The sequence below is a fragment of the Crocodylus siamensis genome, chromosome 7 (assembly GCF_052110815.1).
Source record: "Crocodylus siamensis isolate JL-2025a chromosome 7, ASM5211081v1, whole genome shotgun sequence".
In the NCBI taxonomy this organism is placed as follows: Eukaryota; Metazoa; Chordata; order Crocodylia; family Crocodylidae; genus Crocodylus; species Crocodylus siamensis.
In genome coordinates, this window is record NC_143401.1 from 940822 (window position 1) to 958324 (window position 17503).

The 17503-nt window shown below is 53.8% G+C and overlaps 2 protein-coding genes across 3 annotated transcripts; one reads left to right on the top strand and one right to left on the bottom strand.

Annotated features, from left to right (window-relative positions):
* Window positions 1-5704: 5704 nt before the first annotated feature.
* AIRIM (AFG2 interacting ribosome maturation factor) lies at window positions 5705-7677 on the bottom strand. 2 transcript variants are annotated; one of them, XM_090057739.1, is made up of 4 exons: window positions 7308-7596; window positions 6862-7041; window positions 6509-6627; window positions 5705-6116 (listed from the first exon to the last, which is right to left on the bottom strand). In XM_090057739.1, the coding sequence occupies exons 1-4, from the start codon at window positions 7565-7567 to the stop codon at window positions 6076-6078; spliced, it is 600 nt and encodes a 199-aa protein (XP_089913865.1). In that variant the 5' UTR covers window positions 7568-7596; the 3' UTR covers window positions 5705-6075. The 2 variants fall into 2 exon arrangements, with proteins under 2 accessions (XP_089913865.1, XP_089913866.1); XM_090057740.1 differs by having other exon boundaries at window positions 5705-6627; window positions 7308-7677.
* CDCA8 (cell division cycle associated 8) lies at window positions 7665-15935 on the top strand. Its single transcript, XM_090057738.1, has 10 exons — window positions 7665-7835; window positions 8595-8723; window positions 9481-9521; window positions 11333-11408; window positions 11817-11953; window positions 13201-13277; window positions 13600-13698; window positions 14851-14977; window positions 15246-15332; window positions 15691-15935. Exons 1-10 carry the CDS (start codon window positions 7754-7756, stop codon window positions 15727-15729), a joined length of 894 nt encoding a protein of 297 aa, XP_089913864.1. The 5' UTR covers window positions 7665-7753; the 3' UTR covers window positions 15730-15935.
* The last annotated feature ends 1568 nt before the right edge of the window (window positions 15936-17503 follow it).

The following is a 17503-nucleotide window of genomic DNA, read 5'->3' on the forward strand; positions in this document are numbered from 1 at the left end:
TTGGCAGCAAGGGCACACTGCCGGCTCCTGTTCAGCTCCTTGTCCTCTGTCCCCCCAGGTCCTTTTCTACAGAGCTGCTACCCAGCCCATCACCCCCTGCCTGTACCAGTGCATGGACTTGTTCCCTCCTCAGTGCAGGACTTTGCACTTCTCCTTATTGAGCCTCGTGAGATTTATTTTGGTCCAATCCTCCAGTTTGTCTAGGTCTCTCTAATGCTAACCCTACCCTCCAGCTTATCTATCAAATCAAATGTCCATCTCTGAACCTGAGGCCAAGAGACATCATTAATCATGATAGTCTGAAGTCAAGTAGAAGGCAGGGTAGATTTGCACCTTATAACAAAGATAGATAGATAGATAGATACCCCTAGGCCAAGGACAGTCCAGTGCAAACTAGCAATTTGGTGCCCTTATTGCCTGGGCAGGCAGACAGACAGGAATGCAAGGGGGAGTCCAGAGCCAGTGCTCCACTGGGTCCATCCAGGCCACGGTTGGGTCACTGCAGATGCTCTGAGGCAGCTTCGGCTATGTGTGTGGCCAGAGACCCTGAGCAGACCCAGCACTGTCAGGCCTCCAGAGCAGCTCTCAGGGCAGGCTGCAAAGCTGTTCCTACGTTTGCAAAGATGGGGGCAAGACCACAGGGTGGAAGATTAGAAAATACAATGGACCCTAGAAGGAAGGAATGAGGCAGGTGCAGGAATGGAGGACCTGCTACCCAGCTCCAGACAAAACCATGCAGAGATCACTTTGCATTGGGAAGCGATGGTGCAGGCCCTAGCAAAACCCTCCATACACAGAGAAACAAACGGACTGATAGAAATCAGCTGCCGCCTATAAACGCTTGGCGGGTATTTAACTTTAGTAACTGATTTTCCGTTGTGCTTTTCCTGCAAATGAGGAATAACTATTTTCACATTAAGACAGAGGGAGGCAAAGCTGAATATCAAAGCAGGGGCTTTGTGTTTCCTGCACGCTCTGTTTTAACAAGGTAGCTCCAGCTGCTAATCTTGCTTTATTGCATTCCTGGAAAAGAGGCCTCTGCCAAGCAGACTTTTTAAAGGAACTTGCTCCAAAAACAAAGAGGCTCAGACTCGCTTTCATTTAGGGCTAGGGGTATTTAATCAGGAAGAACTGGTCACATGGCCAGGCGGGCTCCTGTGGTTATGTATACAGAGCGCTGTCAGCGACTGGCTGCGCTCATGAATCAGGGGAGATTAGAACCCACAACCTTCAACCCCAGAGTCTAATTCTCCCCGGAGAAGAAGCAGAAGGTCTGGAAGGAAGGGGACATCTATCCTGCAGCTGTGAGAAAGCATGGCGCTCCAGCTCCAGCACTGCATGGGGGCGATCACCCAGGTGGAGGCATGGCACCGTGATGATGGGAAAGGCTGTAGCTCAGCCCTAGCAATGAATGAGGAGCTAAATGAAGAGCCAAGCAGTTTCTTCCTGCTTCTCTGGAGCACCCAGAGACCCGTGCTCCAGCTGCAAGGTCAGGGGCCACGAGCCTGGTGTCTCCTGGCTGCCCCTGCTACCCAGTGCAGAGCCAGCCGGGCCTCTGGCTGTCCCACTCAACCCCACATCCAAGGGACAGGGCAAGCACGCATGCAACCTGTCCTCTCCGGCATGTCGGGCAGCATGCAATGCGTGTGCTGTCAGGAGATGTCCCCTCTCCTCCTCCCCAGAGCCGGAGATCAGCAGCGGGAAACCCCCAAACCTGGGGAGATTCTCTGACAGGTCCTGGCTGCAAAGGAACTAACACATGTGAGGAAAGGCAGGCTTGTTAACAACTGGGGCTCCTGGCAGCCAGCCTGTGCTGTAATGTGAAGTGCCTGAGAGCCAGTGAGGCCAACAGTTGTATCCAATTAGAGCACGCTGATGCGTGGCTGCTTTTGTGCCCTTGCAGAGCGTGGAGGATGGACACAAGCCGTGGCATGTCCTGTCAGCCACACGTGTCACAGAGGAATCTGACAGGTATGTTGGCCTCCCCATAGGTCCCCACCACTGCCCCGCTGTGCAGCGCTCCAAGCTGCTGGGGGCCAGAAAGGCCTCGGGGAGCTTTGCTGAGGGCTTGCATTGCACCTGACCCCTCAGTCCATCAGCTCCCAAAAGTCACGACAAACTCCAGCTCCATTCGATGCTCCCTCCCTAAATGTCCCTGCAGTCACCTTTGCACAAGAGACCTTCCCCTTCCCATGCTACCCTGGACTTTACCAACTGCATTTCAGGGGCAGGGGAAACAATCTCTGTATCCCCAGTGGGTTCTTAATAACCCACCGGGAGAAGGATTTTCAGTAGCACCCACGTCATCTCAGCTCTGGCACTAGGGTGGCGCGCCACTTGCCTGGGGGTGACCATTGTTACGGCGGTGCTGAAGGCTTTGCGGGGACAGCTTGGCTCCAGAACATCAGGGCAGTGCAGCAGTGACCAAGATGCATGCATGCAACATGAGGCTCCGGCATCTCGGTGGGACACCAAAGCATTACTCCACATGAAGAGGCAGCCTCACAAATGGCACAACCACCTGCCAAGCCTCACTGGGAATCAGAACGAGAGTCTCAACCCCTCCGGGGGACGGTTCCCAGGGATGCATATGGAAACGTGGCCTCCCTATGCCTCCACCAGCCTCAAAAGCCATCTAAACGTGCATCCAAAGCCAGGCGAGAGCCGCAGCTGACCCGGCCTCGGAGCGCCGCCCCCGGGTACCCAGAACGCCCGGCGCCCGGCTGGCTGGGAGGGGAGGTGGCAGCTAGCTGCTGGCTTGGGCCAAGCCTGTAACTCCAGCTCTCCTCTACGAAGCGGCAGTTGAGGACGCTGTGGTCAGATGGGAGAAGCTCCCAGCCCAGAGAAGCCAATGTTCTGCATGCGTCATTGCCTGTCGGTCTGCCTCCAGGAGCATCAGGGGGTTGATGCTTTCTGGGGGAAGCGCAACCGAGGCCAGGCCGGCGTCCTTCTGCACCCGGGCCCGGCAGCTTCGTGCCACGTGGGCTGAGTACGAGGCCACGCAGCTGCTCCCCATTAGGTGGGCCACGCTGCCTTTCAGATCCTGTCCCTCAGCCCCAGGGGGCGGCGGCTCCACATCGCTCCGAGACATCTCAAGGAGCCAGTAATCAGTGTTTGCAGCGGCACCCGGCGTGTTTCCCATTAGCTGCCGCCCTCAGAGCGCTGGCTCACCCATTCCCAGGGCCGCGGCTGCCTTTCCTGCCACTCGTCCCAGCCCAGAGCTCCTTGCATCACAGCCGTGCGAGCTGAGCCCTTCCTGCCCAAGACTGACCTGGGCCCGAGGCTGAGCCCCTCCTGCCCGAGCTGTGGGGCTGTGCACAATGCTGGGGCAAAGGCAACAGGATCTGGGCCATGCTCTGCATCAGCCAGGTTCCCAGCTAGAGGGTCTCGCCTCTCCCCCCTAGTACAGCCATGTTTCCACATCCTCCTCCACCTAGGAGGAGCAGCAGGATTTCTGACCCCTTGGTACCAAGGCAGGAGGTCAACTCCCACCAGCAGCTCTCCACCCACTGCAGAGATGCAGGGCAGAACCTGCCTGCCTGTCCTGGGAGATACAAATGCTGCTTGTTACACGCACTGCATTGAGCACCTTTGCTTTGGCTCTTCCCCAGGGACCTGGCAGGTGTGGGGGGTCATGCAGATGGAAGCAGGTCTGTGCACTAGGAGTGTGGAGGACTGACCCAGCTGGCTAGGCATCTCAGTCTGCCCCAGGCTTGCTTGAGAGAATGTGTGCAACGTCTGCGTACCCTCATGGCAAACAGTTTGGCTAATACAGATGCTATGTCAGATGCATGGGAAGTGGAGCAGAGGAAAACTCACAGCTCCTTTAATCTCCCCTTCAAACTATAAGTGCAGCTGAGGCTGATCAGGCTGCGGCAGGGAGTGGCTGGTACTAGGCGCAGCACATGGGAGATGAGCCTGATCTGACTTCTCCTTAGCCATGAGAGTACCGCTGGCAGGTCAGGCAGTGCCCCCACGTGGCCAAACTTCAGGCTCAAGACGCATCCCAGAAGCACGAAGGGTGTTATGGAGGGTTGAACGTGAAGGTTTGCTCCCAGCACGTTCAAGAGCAGCTGAGACAAATGCGGGGGTAGGCCGGTTTAGACAGGGATGATCCTGCCTTGAGCAGGGCCTGCACTAGAGGTAGCGTCCTGCCAGCCTGGCTGCTCGGTGATGGAATCCACAAGGAAAACTCTTGCCTACACCCCACTGCCTAGTGGGCTCAAGCAAGGAGCTGAGGCCAGTTTTAGTGGTTACCAGTCTGCTGCAAACAATAGGTAAAGTCCTTAGAGCTGCCAGCAGCCTCTGATGGCGCTGAGCAGCAAGCCTCACTAAAGACGGACAGACTCATGCCAGGGAAAACCGCTGTACAAGCAGAGTTCAGTTCCCACAGCACATATCATGGGCTATGATGAGTCATCAGACTCTTCCTCCCCACACCCCCCATCTCATTACCCAACCCTAGTGAGCTGGTAAGAGGGGTGCAGATATTAAGAGAATACCCCTCTCCCCCAGGCAGCCCAAGGCTTGGCTTTGCTCCCTGCTCTTCTTTTGCTGAGGGGGTTGAAAGTCTGCCTTGTCCCAAGAGAAACCGCTTTCCCAGAAGCCAGTGACAAATGCTACTAGCAAGTGCAAAACAGTCCTCTGCTGTCTCAGCCCCAGGGGCAACAGATGCCCAAACTGGAGCATTTACAGGACATTTGTCATCCTCCCCTAAGAATCCTCACATCAGTCTCAGAGGAGAGGGGGATCTGCTTCAGCAGGGGTCAGCATGTCACTACTGCCACCTTGCCAAGGAAGCAGGGCTGCTATGGGCAGTTCTCTCCCGTTTACAACTAGGCCTTCCCCTTTTCTGGCAGCAAGTTATTCCTTATACTTGGAAACAGGTGGAAGGGATGAATTTTAGCAGAGGAAAGGCCCATGCTACCCCCTGGTGGACACCCATCTTCCAAACCCAAGGGACATCACCTTGTTCTTGGAGCATATATGGCAAAACCATCACTCAGCCCCAGCAACCCGCAGGGCTATGCTACCTCTAATCACTGTAAGAAATGCAAATCCCCCTAGAAGGGGGCAGCTCAACACAATGAATTCTCTCTGGTCTGGGAAAGCCCAGGGTTCAACCCGTAAAGAGACTGTGCCAAAGGGAAAGTAACTGGTAATGGGCAGGGTGAGCTCCTTGAGCTGCCTCACTACTGACTTGTGTTGAATCTGCCCCACTGCAGCTTAACCCCATCAGCAGAGGGAGCTTATTTTAACATACCGACCAGTTTATCTTGTAGGGCAGGGAGCATCAGTAAAATGGGAACCGCTGCTGGGGAAAGGTGCTTAGAACCGTGTGACCGAGAGCATGCACGTGTTGAACGCACCATGACACAGTTTAGAAAATGCGTCACTTGTTAGAAAATGTGATTTCTGGAGCTGTGTTTCTGGGGCTTCACAAGCACATCCTCAAAGTGCCCCTTCCTTCCTCTTTGCTGCTGTAAGGCCCCACAAACAGAAAAGGAAACCGACGGCATGTTTGGGAGGAAGAGTGGAATACCGGGAATAAACACCAACCTCTCACTGCCAACTCCCTGGTTTAGTAAGCTGTGGTTGGCCCACAAAGGCAGAAGCTGAAACGTTTGTGTGTGATGGCTCTAGCATGTATTTAGACCTGAAACCCCCTTTAATCACCAGACAAGCACTCCTTGATTTTTTTCAAATGTGCACTGTTTTGCCTTTAATATCCAAGATACCTGTGAGAGCAAGTATTATTGGTTCTCCCAGAACCAAAGATAACCTTCCTCCCATTTCCTCCTTCATCTGGCCTCCAAGAACAGCTCCAGCTGCTAAAGCAAGACCACTGATGCAACAGGGCCTACACACCCCTCACAGCCTTCACATAGGCTGCCAGGCTCATCCCACTTGGCAAGAGCCTCCTAAAACATAGCTCACAGCAGGGTACACCCTGCTCTCTACCAACTCAAAGCCAGGCTCTCTCTCTGCTCTCCGCAAAGTCTTGGCCTGGGCACTGCAATAAATTTGTTCTGAGGTCCCTGCTGTCCTCTCTGCTGGCTGGTTAAGACTCATCTCTCACCCAGTCTCCAGGAAGAACGAGACCTTCAGCAGAGTGTCTGAGTTGGGAAGAAAAAGAAAGAGCCATTAGTGCTGGGCCAAGTGCTACGTCATTTGGGCTCACAGAGATGGAGACGCACTCCATCTCAGCTTACTCCCAGCAGCAAGACCGGGCCCTTGGGGAAGTCATCAAACAGGAGACGGAGCCTTTCCCTTGTCAAAGGCCCCGCTTCAAGTCCAGGCTTGCAGTGACTTCAAGCAGTCAATGTAAAATGACTGTTCAGTTGGTTCGGTCCAGGTCCCAGAGGAGGTGTGCACAGCCAGCGGTAACAGCCCCCAGCTGGCAGCGCTGCGTGGGCACACACGATCTGTGGCAGCTTCCAGACTCTGGGGCCGGCAACCCCACTCTGCGCTCCCCCAGGGACGCGCCGACGGCTAGCAGTCCAATTACCTTCCACGATGTCTGGGTTGTGGCGCTCCAAGAGCCCCTCCCAGGCTTGTGGCAGGGCCTCCAGCTCGGACAAGTCCTCGTGATGCGCTCGGAGCAGGAGGAGCTTACACTCCAGGTACCTTGCTGGTAGGTAAGGACCAACATCGGGAAAGACAACAGAAAAGAACCGCAAGCAGCTGGGCTTCACTTGGGCCCGATTCCCCCCACCCAGCTCCCCCTCCAAGACCTCGGTCTTCTGCTCTTCCGCAAAAACCACAAACTCGGGAGCATCTCCTAGGACACATGTGGGGCAAAGACAACCACCACCACCTCCCGCGACAAGCAGCACCGCCGGGATCTGCAGAGAAGGATACGCCTGCCGGTAATAGCGCTCCACGTCCTGCAGCCACGCCAGCGCGTCAGCCAAGGAGGGGCTGAGCGCCGAGCGCTGCACAACCACCTCCAGCCCCAGCTCGGCAGCCGCCTCCTCGTACAGCTGGAAAACGGTGCCCACACGGCCACTGGCGGCATCCCGGACCTGCTGCAGCGCCGCCCTGCCGGGCGAGAGATGAGCGGTGAGGGGAAGGCACTCGCGCCCGCCCTGGGACCCACTCGGGCAAAGCGGCTCCTTCCCGGGAGTGCGACCAAGGAACGCCCGGACCCGCGGCGTGGCGCGGCACGGCGCTACACGGCCCCCCCCCCCAACCCACCCGAGGCCTCAAGCACCCCGCCCCGCAAACCGCTCCCACAGCCCTGCCCCCACCTCCCCCACAGCACCCCCCCGTCAGAAGCGCCCGCCGCTCCCGGCCCCGCCGCTCACAGGGCCCGGGCGAGGCGGTCGCGCAGGGCCGTGGCGGCGCCGCACTGCTTGTGTCGGAGGCGCGGTCCGAGCTCGGGGAAGGCGCGCAGCGGGGTGCGGGGCAGGGCCACGCGCCGCGCCGCCTGCATCTGCGCCGCCAAGTTGGCCAGCGCGTCCAGCAGCGGCGCCACAGCCGCCAGCGCCGCCCGCCAGCCCGCGGCCCCCGCCCGCAGCGCCGCCGCCTCCGCCCGCAGCGCGCCCCGCACCCGCACCGCCGCCATCACGGCCGCACCGGAAATGACCCCGCGCCACAGCCGACCGCTTCCGGGGCGCCCACTGGATGGGGCGGGATGTGCCAGCGTCACTCGCGGCGCGGGCGCGGATTGGCGGGGCGCGGGGGCGGGGCCGGTTTGAACGCGGCGCGCGGCGGCGACGGCGCTGGTGGAGGTTTTGACTTTCACGGCTTCATGGCGCCTTCCCGCTCCCGCCAGAACGGCAGTGCCCGCAGGAGGAAGCTCGCAGCCTTCCTCAAGGACTTCGACCGCGAGGGTGCGACGGGGGGGTCTTCCTGGGAGGGGGTGGGGCCTGTATGGAGGGGAGGGGCTGCAAGGGTTGGGGAGTTGAAAGTCTGCTGGGAGAGGGGAGATCTGCACGGGGGGGGCGAGGAGGGGGCTGCTTGGGAGGGGAGAGGCTCCATAAGGGTGGGGGAGGGGCTGCATGGCGCAGGTTCCCGGCCCCCCGCCCCCGTGCCGGTGCGGCTATCGGGAGGCGACTTCCCGGTCAGGGCGGCTAAGGTCTGGGACCAGCTTCCAAGAGAAGTGGTGCAGGCCCCTGCCCTGGGGGTGTTTAAGAGGAGGTTAGATGAACACCTTGCTGGGGTCGTTTGACCCCTGTACTCTTTCCTGCTGTGGCGGGGGGTCGGACTCGATGATCTGCCCAGGTCCCTTCCCACCCGACCAGCTGTGAAACTATGAGGGGGGCTGTGCACGCAGCGCAGCAGGTGCCTTGGGCCGGGGGGTGCGCAGGGCTGCGGGGGGGCAGCGCACGGGTGCGACACGGGCCCGTCTGTCCTGCCACGACTTGCTCCGAGCCTCCCTTCGGGCAGGGCGCTGGGGCGCACAAATGAGTTTCTTGGGGCAAATAGAAGGGGAGCACGCTCCTAGGGTGGGGGGGCGGGGAGCAGAGAAGGGGAGCGTGGGGCAGGACAGACTCGCCCTCGCGCCCATGCAGCTCCTCCGTCCTCGCGACGCGAAAACGCCAGCCTGGTACGAGCCCGCTCACGTCGCCTCTCCGCGTGTCTCGGTTCAGTCAAGAGCAGGCTCGACCGGGTGCAGGCGGACGGGCAGAGTCTCATCAAGGAGCTGGAGAAGCTTTACGACATCGAGCTGCTCCGGCTTCCCGTCGCGCTGCGAGAGATGAACTGGCTCGGCTACTTCGGTACGACGCGGGCCGGCAAAGCGGGGCTTGGAGCTGGGGTGGGGGGTTGTGTCATGGGGCTCCCCAGTGACAGGACTTCGGATGTCTTCAGTGGGCTTCACAAGAAGTACAAAACGGATGTGTAGTCTGGGCTCCCAGTAGAGGTGATATCTTTTATTATACCAACACAATTTTTGCAAAAAACACATCTTTAATTGCAAGCTTCTGGGCTTTGAAGGGTGTTTGTGCCCAAAAGCTTGCAATTAGTTTTTATTTTTATTTTTAAATCTAGTTGGACTAATGAGAAAGATCACCTTTACCATGAGCCCTGATTTTTTTTTCTTCTGGACCAATACAGCTACAACCTGGATACCTGAATACTGACATGTAATTTGGGACTAAATTGAGGCCTCCTGCATCAGGCTTGGTCTCCTGTGCCATGGCATGCATAAGATCCTGCTGTGTTGCACAAAATCATTAGTTTCACCTAAATGCTTATTTTTCAAAAAAGTTCCAAAATGTGTTTGATTTTGGCTGTCTTAAACTTGCCTGTGTGTGAAGGCTGGCATTGGAGCGAAGCAGTGAAAAATCACCTTGACAGGAAACTTCGAGGCTAGAGCATTGTGGTTTGTGCCATAGGCTGCTCCATAGCTGCCAGTCGTGTTCCTTTTTGGCTATGTGTTGCTTGCTTTTAAAGCATATGCTTTAATATTTAACTAGCATACTACACAAATGTCTCTAGTTTGCATATTTATAAAGATAAATGTTCTCTTTCTAGCTAAAGGAGGAAGTAAAAAAGCCCTAGAAGAGGCAGCAACGGTAAGCAGGAAACTTGCCTCGCTGTTTTGACTTAATGCAAACCCCTTGGAAGATATTTGCTGCATCTAACATGCTCAGTTATCCTAAGGCAGGGGTGGGCAAAATGCAGCCCGTGGGCCAAATGAGGCCTGCCAGGCCATTCTGTCCGGCCCGCAGGACCCCTAAAAAATGTAGAAAATTAATAGTTATCTGCCCTTGGCTGCCTGTCACGCAGCCCTCGATGGCTTGCCAAAACTCAACAAGTGGCCCTCCACCCAAAATAATTACCCACTGTGAGGGGTCCATTCGCCGACCGACTGTCTCACTGGGGACCCCTGGTGAGAGGGGAGTGTGTCATCCTCACTGCACTCACGCCAGTCTCGCCTGCCACGACTGATGGTAACTTAGGGGGTCACAATATTGTGGCGCGTGCAGTTCGGAAACGGTACTCCGTCTCTGCGGGGTCCCGGGGTCCTGAGGGCTCCTCCTCCCCTACACCCTCGCCCGATCCTCCGGGAAAGTGGCCGCCTCTCAGGGCGGGCCACTCATCAGGGCGCTAGTCCCAAAAATGTTCGTAAAGGAAAAAATACAAAGTCCAACACAAAGTTCCTGGCAGGGATTCACCGGGGCCAGGGTTTGTTTGGCCCCTCGGCTGTCCTCCCCGATATTCCCTATCAGCTGCGGGGCTGACCCCCTTTCTGGATCCGGGCTGTGATCTTCCGCCCTCTCCCAGGGGCCTCCTTCCGCCCCTTAGTCCTCCCGAGAGTCACAAGCGCAGTGGTTTCCCCGCCTGTGATTGCCCCTGTATTACAGTACTTACGGTACCCGGCTCTTGCTGGGTGCCGCTGCTTCCCGCGGCGTTAAACCGCTCGTCTCTTCCCCGCCAGTTGGCCAGGCCTCCTCGCTGCGCCGGGACTTACCCCTGCCCCAGTAGGTCCTGCCGCGTCGCCAGGCGGCTCGCACCCGCTCCAGGGTGTATCTCCCGACGCCGGCTCTTCCCCCGTTCACCTCCGCATCTGCCGCTCCCGACTCCGCATCCGCTGCTCCTGCCTCTGCGTCCGCCGGGGTTCTTTTATCCGTCCGGGTAGGCCTCGACCCGGGTACTTCCGGGTTCCTGGAAGGGGGAAACTTGGGTGCTTGGCTTTCCGCCAGGACCCGGAAGTCGGGCCGGTCTCTGCCGCCGCCGGCATCGCCCTTGCCCAGCACCTTTTTCACCCCCTTACACCCACCACTATCCTAAGGGCATGTTGCAGGTTGCCTCTGGTCAGCCACCAAGCCTTATGTTTCCAAAGTTGGCACTAGCTCAAGTAGAGGTTTTATTTAACAGTGGTTTATGCCATTGTTCTTTTCAGCGAGCGCCAGGAAACGCAATGTTACGAGATCTTTCCCTTACCGTCCATATTACCTGATGTCTTCATTTCTTTTTTAATAATCTTGTTTTATTGGAAGCCTTTTTTTCCCAGCCTTTGTATCAACAGTGTGCTCAGACAGTGGGCTGGGCAGTCTCTGGTCTCTGCCATTGAGCCACCAGAGATCATATACTTATACAGACCAAAAAACACTCCAGTTTGGGCTTGGGTTGGCATGAGACAGGTGATTGGGAAAGCTGAAATAAAGCTCTGGTACTAGATAGCAGGTCCTGCCAGCTGCTGTTTTTCCTAACATGCTGTAAAAGCCCTGAACATGAATACAGCCAAGTGCCAAAAAACCCAGATGAACTTTCATTTTACAAGCAATTTGGGATTTATGCTGTAGTCTTGTAAACTATTAAAAGTATGAGTGCATTTGGTTTCACCAATAACCTCTCTCTTGTGATTTCTTTCTGGTTTTAGGCAGATGTGGAAATATCAGAAATAAACAAAATAACAGCAAAAGTCATCCAGACGCCTTTCAAAACGATCAAGAAAGGTCAGTTTGTTTATAAGCGTTGTTACATAGCCCTGTGTGCAGTCAGAAGCACGGGCTGCGTGACTGCGTTTTCGCTTACTGGTCTTATTAGCTATATTTCAGCTCTGATTCACTGCCCAAAGTAGGATGAAAAGACCATATTTCCAGATGATGTGATGGTTTTATATCTGGGGAGTCTTTTCTTTGGTTTGCTATATCTTTCAAAAGCATTCTCTGCACTTATCTAAGCCTTCAATATGCCATCTTTTGAAATCCCATTTGTCCTTCTACAATGTTCTCAATAACTGCCAAAAAAAATGTCCACGAATGAACAGCTCAGTGAAGAAGAATCATTAGTCATTTGAATTGCCGTTGATTTGCATGCAAATGCACCTCCGTCTAATATGGACATTTTTCTTTTCTTTCTAGCTGGAAAATCCAAAAAAGACATTGGAGCTTTTGAAGAAACTGAGTTCGGTTTGCTCCCTGCTTCAAAGAAAAGCAGGCAGGAGAGCCAAGCCCTTGAAGAGTCAAAGTCTGAAAATACCCAGCCAAGGACTGAAAAGGTAAGTGGCTGATTTTTATTTTGGCAAAAGCCCAGTCAAAAGACTGAATAGTGATTGGGATAATGCTTGTAGACTTGCCTAGTACTGCTCACAACAGAATACCTCTGTTCTGCTTAAATAGCAAACACCCACTTTCACTTCTGAAACTGCACGGAGCTTTTTTTATTTTGCAAAAATATGGAATCGGTAAGCTATATGTCTTTCCATGATGGGATTTTAAAACATGTCTCTGAAAATGTTATCCCTTGTATTAGTAACATTTGAGAGACTTTTTTTTTCCTTGTGCAACTGACAATGCTGTCTGTGCAGTCAGATTTCCGAGTTTGTTTGGGAAAAAATAGGAAAGCAAACATAGAACAAGCCTCAGGGTAACTTGTAATAGGTGATACCTAGTACTCATTAAGTTTTGACAATACAGGGAAACATTTTGTAGCCTGTCTCTTCTCTCGGTTACAATATTCAGGCTTATGCAGGGTGCAAGTGCTTTTAGCAAAGATCAAAATACAAGCCCTAATGTTGAGAATTCTCCACGTCTTAGCTCTAGGCTATGATAAAGCCTCTAAGGGGAAATGTCTCTTTTTACAGTTTCGCTGGCTGAGAAGGGGACAGGAGGCGTCTACACATGCAATTGGGGCAGAGCAATAAACTCCAGCACCATTTGCACTGGAGCCTATTACTCCTAGGCACAATGTTTGCATGAGCACCTGGGGCCGCAGCACATTGAACCAGGATGGAGCAGCCCCAACTGGCAGAGAGTCCCGGGGGTCAGCCTGCCAGCCCGGGGCTGCTCCACCCCAGCTCAATGTGCTGCAGAGGAGCTGGCTGGAGCACGAGGGTGCTCCAGTGTGGTGCTAGCTGGCAGGCAGCCCCCGCACTGAAACACCCTCGTGCCCCAGCCAGCCAGGTCAGCCTCCTACATGCGTGTTGCAGCAGACTAAACTCCACCGTAGGATAGTACTTTTTTTGGGCAGTACTATCCTACAGCAGAGTTCGTTTTAATTTACTCTGGCCTAACAACACTGTGTGTATAGACGCTGGCGCTTTACTGCGGAGTGAATTGGTCAGCTCTACAGTAAAGCATCTCGTGTAGACGCACCCCGTGAGTTTTATTTAGCTCTTGCTGTCAAAGTTGGTTTAGTTATGGTGACACTTGCTTAGAAGAGGAGGTCCTTCCAGCCCTATTCTATACTTCCATGAATTGTGGCTAGGTCCCAAAATAGTAAATAATTCACTGGCTCATGTTTCAGGCAAAGGCAGCAACCAAAAGACCTCCTTCTAGGAGCAGAAGGTGTCCTTCAGCGAAAGTAAAAGCTGCTAATAAAAGGTAACAAGGGAATACCGTTGGTATGGGGAGGAGAGACCAGAAGGTCCTGTTGCCAGGTGGGAGGGAGCAGGGGTTGATCTGGCTGGCACAGATGTGCCATGCTCTGGGAGTAGCAAGTGGAGGCGTTCCTTGGAGCACAGTCTCCTGGGTGGTGAGGTACTTCTCTTTGTATTTGCAACGTTCTCGTTATCTTCTGGCTGCTGTGTTGGGAGGCAGAGGACCCTTTGTTTTCCCAAAGACCTCCATCATTCATGTCTCTAAAACCTGCAAAATGATCACTCTTCAAAGGAGCATTTCCTTACTAATGTCACCTCTTACACAGGACAAGCAAAAGTAATTACTCCACTCCAGCTGTTGGCCGAGCATTGGATGCCTGCACGCAGGGCAGTACCTCTGCGGTGCTATCCAGGTTTGATTCCAGGTGAATGTCTATTTTATCAGCAGAATTATTTACCTCTTTTTTTTTTTTTTTTTCATACCTGCTGTGAAGGATTGCCTTGCTATCTGTTTTGCGGAGTCCTGTCCCACCTGCTTCCATATGCATCAATTTGTTGCTCTTGGGCAACACTACTCTGCAGCAGTAACTTCAGATCTGTTGATATAATAGAGCAATTAGCAAGTACCAGGATTGCAGTGCTAGGCTCCGTGATCTCTCTTCACCTCCCATAAGGGCTAGGAGTGCAGTACTGTCTGCACTTTGCAGAATGGGGTGGGATCCTGGAGTCAAAGAAGTGAGCTTATTTGACTAGTGTCAGGGGGAGTCCATACTCAGGGGTAAGAGTTAAAAATGGAGACTTCATAACTCCCACACTCTGCTATGTTCACGCTTATACTTTACAATGGGCAAGGTGATGATTTCTCTCCCCCTTCAGCACCCTCCCCCCCCACCTTTCCTTTCTCCTACTTGTCTGAACTGCTGAACATGTTCAGGCCTTCCCAGACCATTGGCTCAAACGATACCTCCTGTTTCTTTCCGGAGTCCTTGGTATCAATCGGGAATTGATATGCAGAGCCTAGGATGGTTTAATTTGGACCAGAGAATACAAGTTACCTGTGCAGAACCACATTTAAGCAAAACAAATTTGGTGTGTTCCAAAGTGTCATAACTAGGAAAAGGGGATAAGGTAACATCCTTATATGATATAATGCCTTTCTTCTTGAAGGGCCTTTCCCAGCAAGCTAGCTCCTCCTGTTACTCGCATCTCAAGTGTGTATTTCGTACTCTTGTAAAAGAAATATGTGATCACTGAGAATGTAGATGTCCTAAAATGAAGGCTAGGCTCCTGGCAGGCCTTTCTAGTGCATGTAACGAGTCAAGGTAGATGAGAAATGATTGTAGCTAAATTGCATCTTAGAATAATTGCTGCTCTCTGCCACGACAGCTGGTTTCTGCCAAGTTTTGTACTGGTCTGGCGCTTCAATTTACACCAGTTCCCGCCCGCCCCCCTCCCCCACCTTTGGCCTATTCTCTGCAGGAATGAGTTGCTTGAAATCTCCACCTGTGAAACTCATTTCTCATCATTTTCAGTGGCTGTAGCGGATTTATTCAGCCATACATTTTGGACTCTTTCAGAATTTTCAAGACACCAGGCCTGCGCACCCCCGCAGTAAATGAACCGGTTTTCATCGTCTCCAAAAATGGCAGCCCTCTTGCCAACACCAACGATGTCATCATAACAGTCCCCCTCAAAGGAGGAGAGGTAAACTAGCAGGCTGCTGAAAACAGAAGGAACTAGTGGAGTGGATTCTGCAGCATACAAAGTGCTGCTCCTTGTCCACAGACCGTCTCTAAGAGCAGCATGTTTCTTCCCCCATTACTGTGACGGCCTGCCACATTTCCTAAAAGCCATCTGCTTCCCTTTTTTTTGCTGTCTCCAAACTAACGTGGGTGGAAGCATAGCATACCGTAGCTGTAGCCTGTAGTGACCTGTCGCAAACTAATGGAGACTTGTGATCTTTTTGGCACAGGCTCTCCGTTTTACAGCCAGTGACCTGACCAAAAGGAATCTTCATCAACTGAATCCAGAGGCACTGGGAGTTATGAAGAACTTATCAGTAAGTCTGTACCCCTTCAGCCGTGAATTATAGCTCCTTAGCAGTGGTGCCTGGCAGTGTTGTGGTCTGTCTGTGTCTCTTACAGGATCTTTGTCCTTAAATTCTTCCCTCCTTGGGTCCATCTGACTCCTGGCCCATGGGCTAAACCAGGTTTTGTGCAACAGCCAGTCTTTTTGGCTGAATAGCGTGTGCATGTGCACAAGAGCACCTGTTAATGTTCAGGTCCTTAATTCTCAGGTGTAAATGGGCCTTCTGCTTTTGCCATGCAGCAGTACCTTCCTTTCCAAACAGCATTTGTTAACCTCTGTGTGTGTGTGTGTGTGTGTGTGTGTGTCTCTCTCTCTCTCTCTCTCTCTAGGTTCGCCTTGCACAGGTTTGTGGCAGTACAAAGACCTAAAGATTTTGATTTTGGGTTTTTCGTCTCTCGCATAAATCTGAGATGACAAATCAAGGACTACAGTTTCTATATATTCCTTTTTCCCCTTCCACCTGTTTACACAGGCGGAAAACCTGTTCTTAACTTCTGCTATCATGCACTTCGAGTACATGACTTGCCTCTTATTTTTTTTTATAAGTAATAAAAAAGTTTCATTTTTTATGAGAGCTATTTCTCAGCTTCTTTCTTTGTTTGGGGACTGCAGAAGGACACATGAGGTGGGTACAGCTGTTCTATTATCCTGCAGGGGCTTGATCAATAAGGGACACTGGCTGTCATCTGACTTCCCAGCCAAATACAAGAGCTATGGTCAAAGAGAGCAGCAGAGCTACTGCATTGCTCTTCTTACCTGGCAAGGTCTCTGGGCTTAAGGGGTTGTGTCTGCTCTCCTGTGATCAGCCAGGAAGTGATGATATTGCAGATAGTTTCATAGTTAGTAGGGTCAGAAGGGACCTGAGCAGATCGTCGAGTCCGACCCCCCGCCATGGCAGGAAAAAGTACTGGGGTCAAACGACCCCGGCAAGGGTAGAAGCCAGCACCGCTTCTCTTGGAAGTTGGTTCCAGATCCTAGCTGCCCTGACTGTGAAGTCGCGCCTCCTGATGTCTAGTCTGAATCTCCCCTCTGCCAGCTTGTGACCGTTATTCCTGGTCACTCCTGGCGGTGCTCGGGGGAACAGGGACTCCCCCAGTGCCTGCTGGTCCCCTCGGACTAGTTTGTAACAGGCCACTAGATCCCCCCTCAGCCTTCTCTTGTGGAGGCTGAACAGGTTCAGGTCCCGTCGCCGCTCCTCGTAGGGCCTGCCCTGCTGTCCCCGACCGTGCGAGTGGCCTCCTCTGGACCCTCTCCATGCTGTCCACATCCCTCCCGAAGTGCGGCGCCCAGAACTGGACACAGTCCTCCAGCTGCGGCCTGACCAGTGCCGCACAGAGGGGGAGGATCACCCCCCTGGACCTGCTCGAGATGCATCTGTGCATGCATGACAAGGTGCGGTTGGCCTTCCTGACCGCCTCCCCACACTGCCGGCCCACGTTCATCTTGGTATCAAGGATGACTCCAGGATCCTTTTCTGTCTCCGCACTGACGTCTGGAAAGTTCAGGTCCCCCATGATGACCACGTCCTTTGACCTAACTACCTCTGTGAGCTGACTTAAGAATTCCTGGTCTAGCTCTTCCCCGTGGTTGGGGGGTCTGTAGTAGACCCCCACCATTAAGTTTCTTTCCTTTCGACTGCCCTGTATTCAGACTCTCAGCACTTCCCTGTGCCACTCCTCTGACTCTATGCTACCTGGTGAGGATGCGTATTCCTCCTTTAATGTAGAGCACCGCCCCCCCGCCTTTCCTCCCTGTCCTGTCCCTCCTGTACAGCCCATAGCCCCTGATATTCACCGCCCAGTCATGCGTTGGGTCCTACCATGAGCCCCACTATGTCTGGGTTGAGGCCTCCTGTGGATGTGTGCACTGGCCCCCTACTCTCAGCATTGCCCTGGCCCCTGTTGCTTACCTGTGTATATGTGCCGCTCGTCAGTCTAGGCTGGGCTGTACTTGTGAGTGCTGCTTGGTTTAGCGGTCCAAGGCTTCCTCCACCCTTGTCTTCCTCTTCCCCTGACAAGCCTAGTTTAAAGGCTGCTGGAGGAGATCTGCCAGCCTAGAAGAAAACACATGCTTACCTCTCGCCGTGATGTGCGGGTCATTGTCGAGGAAGCCAAAGCCCGCCTCGAGACATCGTTCCCAAAG